The sequence below is a fragment of the Apis mellifera genome, linkage group LG4 (genome assembly GCF_003254395.2).
Source record: "Apis mellifera strain DH4 linkage group LG4, Amel_HAv3.1, whole genome shotgun sequence".
Taxonomy (NCBI): Eukaryota; Metazoa; Arthropoda; class Insecta; order Hymenoptera; family Apidae; genus Apis; species Apis mellifera.
Window position 1 is genome coordinate 7,683,313 of NC_037641.1, and position 12,436 is coordinate 7,695,748.

Below are 12,436 nucleotides of genomic sequence, written 5' to 3' on the forward strand. Positions count from 1 at the left end.
CTTGTATCTTTAATTTCTTTTTATGTAAAGTTTGTTTACAAATGATAATTTAGATTCTTTGATGATATTTTTTTTTTTCGTGTAAAATAATATACTTGTTTCAATCGTTTTGAATAGGTTTTAAATATTTAAAAGAAATTGGTGTAATTTTTTCTTCGAGCGACCTTTCGCCTTTAAATTTTGTTCCCTCGATCAAGTGTTGCTCGAACGCGCAAAATCTTAGAGAAAATACCATTAAGACCATTATGTCCATTACGTCGAACGTGGCTGCATCGAGTACGTAACCTAATCGAATTGTTTTTATCCGTTTAACGGACGAAGCCTTGCTCAGAGTTCGAACCGGCACCATTTCCTGCCCTTTCTATTTGCGCGTTTAATACAAACTATCACGTAAGTCTCTTGTCCTTTCGTTATCGGGAGAAGATTAAACTTTGGACTTGAACAATTCAAGTATCCGTAAATTTCAATTTTTCCTTTCTTATTTCGTTTAACACGGCACGTTTAATCAAATTAATATATAAAAGATAGAGATAGATATATAAAAGATAATATATAAAGATTTCAATACATAAAAAAAATTCACATCGATTAAAATTTTATCCTCGTGTTTCTCATTTTAATAAAAAAAATAGGAATCAAAATTCAAGATGTAATTTCTCATTCTACTTTCACCAAATGTTTTTCGCGTGGAATATTAAAATATCTATCAAAGTTTAAATTAAATTTCGACACGATCAAAATTTCAGATAAATTAAAATATAAAACAACGACAAATGTTGCATCCGTCACGTCATATCTGGAAGGGAGATCGATTTTAGAATTTCGCCCCGTGTCGTCTCATCAGGGTCTTCTTTCATTCAATGCGAAACTTAAACTTGGCGGCATTAGTGAATCACTGTTATTGACTTGGCGGAGGGGAGAGGGGCAGAGGATCGTCTGTCATTTGTACGGAATCACCCCTTAGTATCCCTCGGGCGGTCTTACCTCGCGTTACCCGCGAGTTTCCGCGTTCCAAATTTTTCTCTCCCTGAACATCCTCCGGATGGAACGAACGATGCTCGATCCACACTATGCGCGGAAATCGTAGATTCGCACGTTTCCAAACGTACACATTTGGTCGAACGTGCAACAACGCCAAGTGAACAACGCGAGTCGAGTCGTCGTACGATATCGAAGTGACAGTTTGTCGGGGGAACAGTTGTCGGCGGAGAGGGTCGATCGACATTTGCCATGCACACCAACGTTCGATCAATCGTTGTTTCAGGCGCGGAGTCTGGCAACGGCGCGCCGCCGATCCCACCGAGGCGGAAGAAGCGCAAAGCGAGGCCCCCGGCTAAATCATCGGAAAGGGACGCGTCACCGTCGTCGAGCGTTGGCAAGAGGGCGGAGAGGAAACGGTTGGCGCCTCCGCCGCCGCCCCCACGAGCCGTTCGAAGGATCGAGTCTCCAAAATCGAAGGAAGAGAAGAGGAGGGAGAGGAGGAGAAGAGTCGAAGAGGTAGAGGCGGAAGGAACGTTAAATAGCCTGAGCTCCGTCGAGACCTGTGAAACTTCCCAACCGTCGTCCATACAGCTCGAGGAAACCGATAATACATCGAGGATGTCCAATCATGTGCTCCTCCTCGAGGAGGCGGCTAGGCAAGAAGAGGAGGAGAGAGCCGGTTGTTCGCCGCAACAACAACACCAAGAACGACAAGAACAGCAACAAGCAGCACCGTTCGTGTTCTCGAGGAAAGAGACGAACAAGTATCCGCCGTTGCTGTTCACTTTGCACGACTTTCAGAACGTGATGGCCGACACGTTGCAGGCAGAGCCCGACGAAAGGAAAGATTGTCCGGCGAAAAATTCGCTCGAGTTTTCCCTGGACGATCCTCACACGTCCCCCCGCCGCGACCCCTTCCACGAATTCTTCGAGAAATCGTTGGACGACGAGGGGAGCGAGCTCTCGTTCCGCGTCACCACCACCAATCTCCCGTTCGAGAAATGTTTGGACAGGTGGGCGGCAGCCACCCTCGAGGATCAGATAATCGAAAATATGCCGACCAGTTTCATCTTCGAGGATTACATGGACAGAAGCAACAGGGTGAACATCCGCCGATCGGCCGCCCCTATGTGCTACGACGAGGAAGAGGAAGGAGGGGAGGAAGGTAGGAAGGTGGTGGGAAAGTTGACCAAGGTGAGATTCGTGATCGAGTCGCCCAACTGCTCGACCCCGGAGCGGGGGTTGGACGACAACGACGAGTTGGCGAGTATCGATTCCTTGGCGAGAGGAAGCGAGGAGGCGAGGAGTCGCGCCCCTTCCGTCCAATTGACCGAGATCGCGAGTTGGACGGAGAACACGAGCGGTGTTCTCGAGCAAGAGGACGAGTTCGGCGACGTGCCGTTTAGCTCTGTTCTGAGGAACAGTTCGGGGGAATGGTCCCTCGAGGAACCGAATAATAAGATCCTCGTCGAGACGATTGGATCATTGGCGGACGGGAAGGATCGTTTTGATTCGGGACTCGATTCGAGGAATCGGGTCTTCTCCGAGGAGAAGTTGAAAATCACGGAGGTCGGGGAAGCGGAGGAGTTGGGAGGTGAATGTTTGACGGACGAGAAGGATAGTTTTAAAAACTCGACGGAATTCGATTCGGGGAATCGGGTCTTCTCGCGGCCCTCCGAGGAAAAGTTGAAAATCACGGAGTTTGGAGACGGGTTTTTGGAGGGGAGGGACAGTTTTAACGCGACAAAACTCGATTCGAGGAATCGGGTTTGCTCGTGGCCCGAGGAAAAATTGAAAATCACCGAGCTCGGGGAGGAGGAGAAGGGGTTGGATTTGGGGGTGGAAACGGAGGACGAAGGTGAGAACGCGGATACCGCCTCAAACAACAATGTGGAAGACAATAAAGAATATTTAATAAACGAGCATAACGAGAATATTACGGAAACTGCCGCTACTGGAACGGAGGATAATACCGAATCGAAGAGGGAATTGATCAGAAACGAAATAAACGGAAATTTTGTCGGATCGGCAGAGAAGGAGGATTCTTTCGCTAACGAAGATAAATCATTGACAATAAATAGGACGAAAGCGTTGGATCGAGCGACGAACGAGGCAGGGAATAACGTTTCGAAAAATAATACATTATCGAACGTAAGCGAACAGGCGTCGATCGAGGAAGATGCGAATGTTGACGAAGGGTGCGTAAAAATTATCGGCCCGCCCGATCGATCAATGGGGGAATGCAAGAGAAAGATTTTCGTGAACGAGTCTCTTCGAAGCATGATCGATCATTACTATTTCACGTCGAACGATTTGGAGGAAGAAAGCGAGGATTCCGACGAGTCGAACGACGGGAATTCTCGGAAGGAAAAGACAACGCCGATTAAACGAAACGATGAAGAAGATTATCGTAACGAATTATCGTTGGAGAAGAGAAGTGTCGGTGTTCCGGTCGATATTAGACGAAACTTCTTCCTGGAGAATATGTTGTCCGAGGATGCGGACGATTCGTGGCCGAGTTGCAGGATCGTCGCCGCGCGCCCGAAATCACCCGCTTCGCGGGAGGAGAGGAGGGTGGCGGATCGGTTGAACGAGTCGATAAAAATGGATTTGGAGATCCAGAAGATTTTGCAAGGGTCGAAGGAGGCGGGCGAAACAGGTTTATCGAAGACGGCGAGCAGGAAGGTGGTCGAAATAGGGAAGAGGAACGCCAGTGACGTCAAGTGCGACGTATTGAACGAGTTGCTCTCCAATTTTAACAGCATAAGATTGAAGCCGGTGAGTCGCGTCGAGAAGAAGAAGAAAGAGATTGGATCGGAGGGAGAGTCGAGGAACGACGATTGTAACGATAATTCGGAGCCCGTAGTTCGGAGAACGGGCGATGTAAGTTCGGAATCGAGAAGTTCGGCGAAGCAGTGGCGTCACGCGGCCTGTCTGACCACGAGGAAAATTCTCAACAACTGGAAGAACTGCGACGGGGAAGCAGGGAAGAAAGGATCCTCGGAGCAGCCTCAACGCGATGCCAACTTTTCAGGATCATCCGTTGAACCGGATACGATGGATCCTTGTTCCCGTCCCTCGACCAAGCTGGAACGACGTCAACCCACCAGGGGAACGATTCCGAAGAACCAAGTGTCCCGAAACGACGACGCGAGCTCGTCCGTAGAAACTGGCGTGGAACCGATCAAACCTGCAGAAATTAGCAAAGTTTCGCCGGATCTTGGCGACGAAGAAACGAGAAAGGACGAAGAACGGACGAAGAGGAGGTCGAACAAGTCGGAATTGGTTGGAAGGGTGGAAAGAGACAGCGAGGCTGTTGGAGGGACGCGTGACGAGGGAAATGGACGAGGAGGAAGGTTGGAGGAAGGAGCGCAGACGGGTGGCTGCAGTGAAAAGACTGACGCGAGGGACGAGTCTTATTATAATCGTGGCGCGATCGCGCGACAGTTTGAAACGAACGCGATCAGCGGCGAAAAGAAGAGTGCCATAGCTAGGAGGAATTCTCGACCCCATTGTAATAATAATGACAATAACAGGGCCGTAACGACACCCGTAGTTCTAAGCGATGACCAATCCCGTGACGTTGTAACGATAACCCCGGGTAGAGTTAGGAAATTCGTCAAGTACTACGAGATTCGACACGAGGTGACGACGACCGACAAAGATTCTAAAGCTAGCGATAGATTAGATAGGGAGGGGGTGCTGGGCCATCGGTCCGTGTGCAGCATCCGTAGGGGTTTGGAGGCGAGGGCCGACACCTTGGACGCGAAGAAGAAGAAGAAGAAGAAGAGGAGGAACGATTCGCCGACGGGCAACGAGAGATCGGCCGATTCGACGAGGAGGGAAACCGGGGTGGATGAAACGGAGAAGGTTGGGGACTCGATAGGCGAAGTTGTCGCGGATGACGTCCTCATCACGGAGGATGGTCACGCGGGGACGAGAGAGATGATACAAAACGTGTCGTCGTGTACGCGTGCCGGTAAAACGAAACGGAAGAAATCGGTGAAATTTCAACGTGGTTTCACTGTGATCGGTGCGAAGAGTCTGGAAGATAATGGCCCCGCTGGGAGCCCCGATGGCCAGAAGCCGGTCGAAAGAAGGAAGATTCCCGACAGGCCGAGGCAGAGAGGAGCTGCCCTCGTGGACAAAGTGGATTTTCAAGATGGACAGGCCGAGGAATTGGCCGACGCTGACTCGCGCTCTTTCGAGGATAGAGATATTGCTCAGGTTAGTGAAGAATTGAATTGGAATAAAGATTCGTTAAAGGGATGTAGAAAGGTTCTCTTTCATCTTGCTTTATTATTCTCGCAACGGTGAATTTCTTTTCCCCTTCTCCCCCTGTTTCTTCTCTTTTATTTAATTCGATCGTTTTGTGGATTAAGTAGAAGTACTTTTTTTTTGTTTAATGAAGCTTATAACGTTTCACTTTGAAAATATTTGTATCTATGAAATTTGTAAAACTACGGAATAGTTTAACGAATAAGAAAGCAAGAAGTAATTTATATATTTTTAATCGTAGTTGTTATTGGTTACCTCGAATATTCTTAGATTAAATTCATCGTAAAATATCACATCCCCTTTCGACGAGACGAATAATGTGAAATAACGATTTGCTTAATTTTTTTTCCCCGCAGATACAAGCCGCAGCGAAATGTGAGGAATGTTCAGGTATTAATCGCTTCGTTTCAAAACCAGAAACCCCACGCCTCGTATTTTACTGTACTGTATAGTTATAAATCGTAGTTTCTAAAAGTCGTCGGTCGTCGTCGCCGCCGCCGTTCCTTCGAATCTCGGACTCGAGATTTAACCACGACGTTTTTTTGTAGCGTCATAGCTAAATTAAGTCTTTTCCATATCGTTAATTTTCCGAGCCTTGACCGAAGAACAGATTTTTCACCGTCCCGTGAAAAAATTAGAATTTCATTTTCACGCGGAAATACTGTTCCTTTTACAGTTCCTTGAAATTTCAAAGCGAACGAATGAATCACAACAATTTATTCTAAATGTATAATAAATACATTTAGAAATTATTAAAGAAAAACAAATCATAATAAAATAGCGAGCATCGGATTATCGAATATCGATAACGTTCGCGACTTGATAAAATAACCATTGCGTGTTATTACTCTGTAAATTTTTAAAAGAATAATAATAGAATTCCGTGGAACACGAAAACAGACTTGATCGTTCGTCATCAATTTAATAAGAATTTGGACGAAAAGATCTGTAGATGTCTCGTTGATCCAGGAAGGAATCAGAGTTGGACAGATTCTTTCGATGAAGAGGATTAACCCGTGGACAGAAACGTGTTTCCCTCCGGATTTATTCGGTCGAGCTCCCCGCGACGTTCCTTCCTCCTAATTTTCTTGCATCATTTTGTCCAACTTATTTTACTATGTTTTCGGGGATAATGGGGCACCCCGCTAGATTTACGACACCCTCGACGAGAGGCCGTGGAAACAAAAAGCAAAACGATTTGTGGCTCCTCCGCCTCGCGATCACTATTTCTCGCGCAACGTAACGATTCCATGGTGGAAATTCTTCTTCCTGAAACTTTTTTTTCCACGGAATTTGATGGAAAGTTTCTCAAGAAAAAAAGAAAAATAAAATCGATTTTTGAGAGCCAATCATTTTTCACTCGGCAAAAATATTAATCGATCTTGGAAAATTACAAGAATGTAAACAAAAGTTCAGTCAAAATTAATCAAAAAATGGAAGACGTTATAGAGATTTCCTATTTATCCAAGAAAAGTGAACAAACTTTCTCGCATACCCTTTCGAATTCGGTACAAATATTGAAAAATCAAATTTCATAAACGGAGTTCCATTGTACTATCAATTGCCCCTTTCTTCCTTCATCTCCCTCTCAAAAAAAAGAATCGTGAACGATGTTAAAAAAATACAAAGACAGGAAACAAGATACTCGCGAGAAAGAAGGAAAAATCTGTTCTTTCGTGAAGCAGCCATTCTTCTATTAGCACGATTAGTTTCCGATTTACGAGTTAGTTTCTCGGATCGAGTTACAATTTTAATTAGCGTTGAAAAAAAACGAATTAAGAAACAGCAGACAGCTCTTTAGCTCTGTTATTGTCGCAAATCTTCCTTGCATTTAGGCGAGATGCGTTGTTTTTTGGCGACGTTAGCGTATCGCAGGAGCCGCGCGTAATATAACCCCCATTATTATCCTGCGTAATATTGTGTAATTATAACGTAAAGGTGGAAGTAATTTACGTGGTAGTGTAGTAGGCGATAATAATATAATAACTTGTTGCGCTGTTTGTGTTACGTATTACATTATTCTACGTGTTCAAAAGCTGATCAATTTTAACATGCAGATCGTTGCAGTGATACGCAGTGTCGGGAAAAGTACTCTCATTTCGGTATCCGCGACCTCGTTCCTCCATCGACCAATATCTATTATCGTTACACAGAATATAATCCCCCCCTACACGTTTATTTTTCAAGATATTTTTGATTAAATAAGATATATATATATACATAGAGAGAGAGAGGGTAATAATGTATTCATGTGTATTCATCTTCAAAAAAAAACGTGTTTACAGTTTGTGTGGATCTGTCACAATCTCCGAGTAAACAACAAGTTATTGATTTATGTCCGTTCCTTGAAAATAAACTCACTCGTTAATCCTATTTGCACGTATATATAAATATACTCTTTCTTAAAGGAGGAATAATCGTAATGATATATTTATTCTACTTTTAAGTATGTTAAGAGAGTTCTATTACGCTTTACGTAGAGACTTGTATAACAAATTATTTCAAATATTTTATCATAGACGAAAGATTCAATCGTATTATGATAATAGTATTCCGTAGTCTTTATATTCTCATTCGTTGTTCGTGAAAATTATTGTTTCTTTTTTTCCAAAACAACGATGTACGATGAAAATAATAAATTAAACGAGATCGATTCGAGTTTCGATCGTGTCGAAGAATTTCACGAGGTTAGTCGGTATCATGGATGGCCGGGTTTCTGTAAAGTTCTCGATTCGAGACGTGTCGAGAAGCGGCAGAAAGTTTTTGACACGCGTTGGCAGATCGAGTTAAAGGGAGGGAGTTCGTCGAGGTATTCGTCGTCGTATTCTTTCTTTGGCACGTTTGCCAAAGAATCGAGCCGCGATTTCATGCCGAGATCTACACAGGATTGAATCACGTGGATTCGATCCAGAAATACTTTCCACGGTTCTTCCACACACACACATCTCGAAACGATCCTAAATGATATCATCGTTGCGCGATTAACATCTCTCAAGAGATACCGAGAGTTGTGCAAATGAAATAGAAATAGTCGAATTAGTTCGAATGTTGAAAATAGCGCGGATATTAATTTTATTTAATTAACACTTCGATCGCCTCGAATCGTTTCAATTTGATTTATTTGTGCTCGGGCTTTCTTCATGATAATAATTTTAATTTTAATCACAGTGAATCGAATAACGAGTCATGCATCGAAGTAGATGTATTCATACTTTTTTTCTTACGCGAATATCAATTTTCTCGTCAATTGAATATACGAGCAATCATGATTTTATTAGCTAAAGTCTCGCTCCATTGTGAGATTCTTATTGAAAATATACATACATACATATATATATATATTTTTTTTTAATATTTAATTGCTTTTAACACGCTAATGGAAATGGAAATTACACATAAATCATGCGACGTGAGAAGTATCGTAAAACACATGCGTATAAAATCGAAATGACAGTACTTTTTTGAAAGATCGACACGTAGATCGTGATATGCATAGCAGTTTTCTTTGAAAGCGTGCAATTCGTTGGCCAAATGAGACTTAAACGCGGTGTGATTACGCAATCGTTTTATTTTTCTTTTCTTTTCTCCCCACCCTCCCTCTTCTCCGTTGACTTATTGTAAGTAATATGATAATTTATCGTTCGAGTGCATTATCTTATATATATATATATGATATAGGAGATGATTAACGATAACGAGAAGAATAATAACGTTGATAAAATAGGGATACGTAAATGGAATGCTTCTTAAGACTTAGTATTATTATATATATATATATATATATATATATATATATATATATATATATATATATATGCGCACGGTTATGACCGTTGCGTTCTCGCGAGACGTGGATGCGAAACAAAGCAAGAAGAGAGATTTTTCAAGTTTTAATTGAACGAACGAATAACACAAATGTTACTTTAAACGAGGTTAAATTTAATTTTCCTCCGCGTCTGTTAAAAAACGTGATGATAAATACTATTTTTTTTTTAATTATATTAAAAGATTAATCGAAATTTTGATCAAAATCGTAAAGATAATAAAAATTAATTAATCTCGGTTTAATTCCATTTGACATCTGCGTTTCAGCAAGAAGGCAACCGGAAGTGTCCGTGCATATATTTATAGACACACACATACATATATATATGTATATATGTATATGTATATGTATATGTACTTGTACAAGATGAATGTAAGTATTATTACGCGATAACGATTCTATGAAAACGCAATGCGATTCACCCGGTTGGTTATGCGACCTTTTATAAACGTTAATTTACATAGGTAGGGTAGCGTGAAGCAGAGAAAGTGCGAATCGTGCGAGATTCGTCTCGTTTAACAGAACATGTTACACACGTTTAGCCGTGCAATCGGAAACGCAGCTTGAACGAGCAATAAAGCCACGGATAACCAATGGATTTCTTTCGACGCGGTGGCGTAGTAGTAGTAGCTTTTTCGAGAAAAGGGGGAAAAAAAAAAAAAAAAAAATTCTTTGTTTTGCGATCATCGCGTCGGATCGATTCTTCGATTTTTCGTATCCTACAATTCTTTTTGTATTCTTTCTTTTTTTTTTTTTTTCTTCTTCGATCACTTTCGACATCTTCGTTCGAAATATTTCACGTCATCGTAGTTGCATTCGATAAAAATTGAAATTTTATCAAGAGAATCGTAATAATCGAACGACCTTTTATGATATTTTCTATAATTTTATACGTTGGTTCATTCTTGCACGCATATACTTGATTTTATTGTGTAATAACAGCATTGTTCCTTACTTTGAATAGTGTGTACTATTAATCGAGTCACGAGTTTCAGATATGCGCGCAGCGTATGGTTACAGATTCTGATTGTTGTTGCCCCCGATAAAAATGTTCAGTCAAATGAAAGGATTAATATCTCTAGTGATTGTTGAATATATATTGTTCTTCCGTCGAACAATAAGTTGGAATTTCAATATTTTCGCGATATTTTTAATATAAATATTCAATATTATACACTCGTGTCGATATATTCTCGATTCAACTCGGAACATCCTTTTCGAAATTCGAACGAAAAGAAATATTATAAATATCCGAACGATGATGCAAATTATATTTTATTTCCGTTATCTGCACATTCACGGTGCAACAATTGCTTACAATAGAATCAGCCGCACATGTACAGATACAATGGGAATAAAGTTTGCGCGTTAAAGTTTAAATCGCGTTTCCATTCGGTTACAAATATTTATCCGGAAAGTTAGCAGTGATCGATGCAAACGAACCTAAGTTCCGTTCATTTGACTCAACATCACGTTCGAATCTAAATCCAGAATCGCGTAGCTTTCAGTGCAAGTTTCATTTCTCTCTCTCCGCGATGATGATGAACCAGTGTGGTTTCTTTTTTTTTTTTTCTTTTTTTTTAGATTTAAAGTTTTAGAAAAAAAAGGAAGAGAAGAAAAACAGAGACACACGAATTGTATATTCAGGGAAAATTGTACAAAAGCACGCGAAAAAAAGAAGAAAAAAATATTAAAAAAAAAAAAGAAAAAAGAAAGAAAAAAAAGAAGAAAGAAAATCCATCGTTATAGATATACTCGTGTGTGCGTGCGAATCACGAAGACGCTTGAGGATCGGAGCTAGTTCCCTCCCCTCTCCTATTTTAGAGGACTCAGAGAATCAGTGGATCAAAATTTAGAAGAATTTACCGGTCAATTTACCCCTCCCCTGAATACTGTTTTTTGTAGAAAAAAGAACAAAGAGAAAATACAGTTATTACCGTTTTATAACTATATGTAGAGAGAAAGAGAAACGTGATAGAGCGTGTTATGCGAAATATACCACGTGTACCACCACCAACGATGCCTCATTGTACGCAATAGAGTCACTCGCTATCGAAGGATAAAAATAGTCGATACTTTATGTTTTATTTCGAAAGAAAATGTTTTCCTGCAGTACACTGTACGTTTATATTTCCGCTGAATGCTGAATAAATTATTATTTTCTATGCTACGAAGGAACGTTTTTTTGAGTTCTTTTTTTCTTTTTTTTTTTTTTTTTGAATTTCACTCGATCACTCCTTCGACGAAAATAACGACGATCGAACGAGGAATTATTATTAAATAACAAAATAATAATAATGTATCGTAGATCGTTTAAAAAAAAAATAGAAATTTTTTTCCACTCGAATAAATAATAAAAAATAAAAATATTTGTCTAATAATAATAAAAAAAAATCGGATAAAATTTAATCGAATACACGATTTCTCCGATTGCTCATTATTTTCATGAAATAATTGAAAAAGTTTCCCCAAATGGAATACAATATATCAGAGTGGAGTGAAAAGGAAAAGACACGAAGAAATCATGGAGGAAACTTTACTACCCACTTGGAAGATCAGCAAGCAGTTTACAGATATCAAAGAAAGTTTCATCACAGCGCGAACAATGGTATTCTTTTTTTATTTCGATCATGACATAAACTTTTCACTTCCAACCTCCGTTATTTCAACGCCGCTGATATCGCCGCCCCTCTTGTTATTATTTTCCACCTGGGATATTAATCCTGCTCAAATTTTTAATTTTTAATTTATCTTTAAATCGCGCGATTCTTTTCGCCGAAGAAATTTATGGGACGACAGCGCGATTTCGTGCGCGTCGCTCGTTCAATTCTTTCGCGAATTTTTCATTATGCAACGTACAAAGATGAGTAACAGCTTCACCGTTGCGAAGCAATATAATTTTTGGCAATCGCTGATATCTGACTCACGTTTCTCCGCACAAATGTTGCGTAAATGGAACATGCCTATTAACCTTCCTTGCTATCGATTAACACTACCACCACTACATAATTATTCTTCTAACGTTGGAAGGAAACGTTGGAACGTTGTTGGCTTCTGTTAATAATAGAACGAAAATCGAGTTTTTTTTTTTGCTCTTTTGAGGATGATTCAATATTTCGAAATTGTGAAAATTTATCTTCAATTTTTCTTTTCCTTTTTTCTTTTTTTTTTCAATCAAGAGCGCATAGGAATTTTTTTTTTTTTTACGTCGAAACGAAGAATCAATTTTTAGTAACCAGCCATCTATCGTCGATTCAATTTCTCGTTCTCGTCTTCGTTTAATTTTTCATCAACAATCAACGAGGATATCACGAATTCCATTACACTTTCGGTTATTTAGAACAAATATAT

General features: G+C 40.6%; 2 protein-coding genes across 4 annotated transcripts in view; both read left to right on the forward strand.

The window, feature by feature from the left end:
* Positions 1-1,397, forward strand: part of LOC100577492 — a 94,796-nt gene extending 93,399 nt beyond the window's left edge. For all 3 annotated transcript variants that reach the window (XM_006562687.3, XM_006562684.3, XM_006562686.3), the window contains one exon: positions 1,265-1,397. The gene's annotated coding sequence lies outside the window, so the exon portion shown is untranslated. The remainder of the gene's footprint in view (positions 1-1,264) is intronic.
* On the forward strand, positions 246-11,259 carry LOC102655228. The gene is made up of 3 exons (XM_006562724.2): positions 246-276; positions 1,265-5,208; positions 5,616-11,259. Exons 1-3 carry the CDS (start codon positions 246-248, stop codon positions 5,709-5,711), a joined length of 4,071 nt encoding a protein of 1,356 aa, XP_006562787.2. The 3' UTR covers positions 5,712-11,259.
* The last annotated feature ends 1,177 nt before the right edge of the window (positions 11,260-12,436 follow it).

Excerpts from the sequence above, each read along its gene's own strand:
- LOC102655228 (XM_006562724.2), top strand. The coding sequence starts at position 246 with ATGTCCATTACGTCGAACGTGGCTGCATCGA. Across the intron at positions 277-1,264 it reads GTCGAACGTGGCTGCATCGA|GCGCGGAGTCTGGCAACGGC; the intron begins GTACGTAACCTA and ends TCGTTGTTTCAG. Across the intron at positions 5,209-5,615 it reads AGGATAGAGATATTGCTCAG|ATACAAGCCGCAGCGAAATG; the intron begins GTTAGTGAAGAA and ends TTTTCCCCGCAG.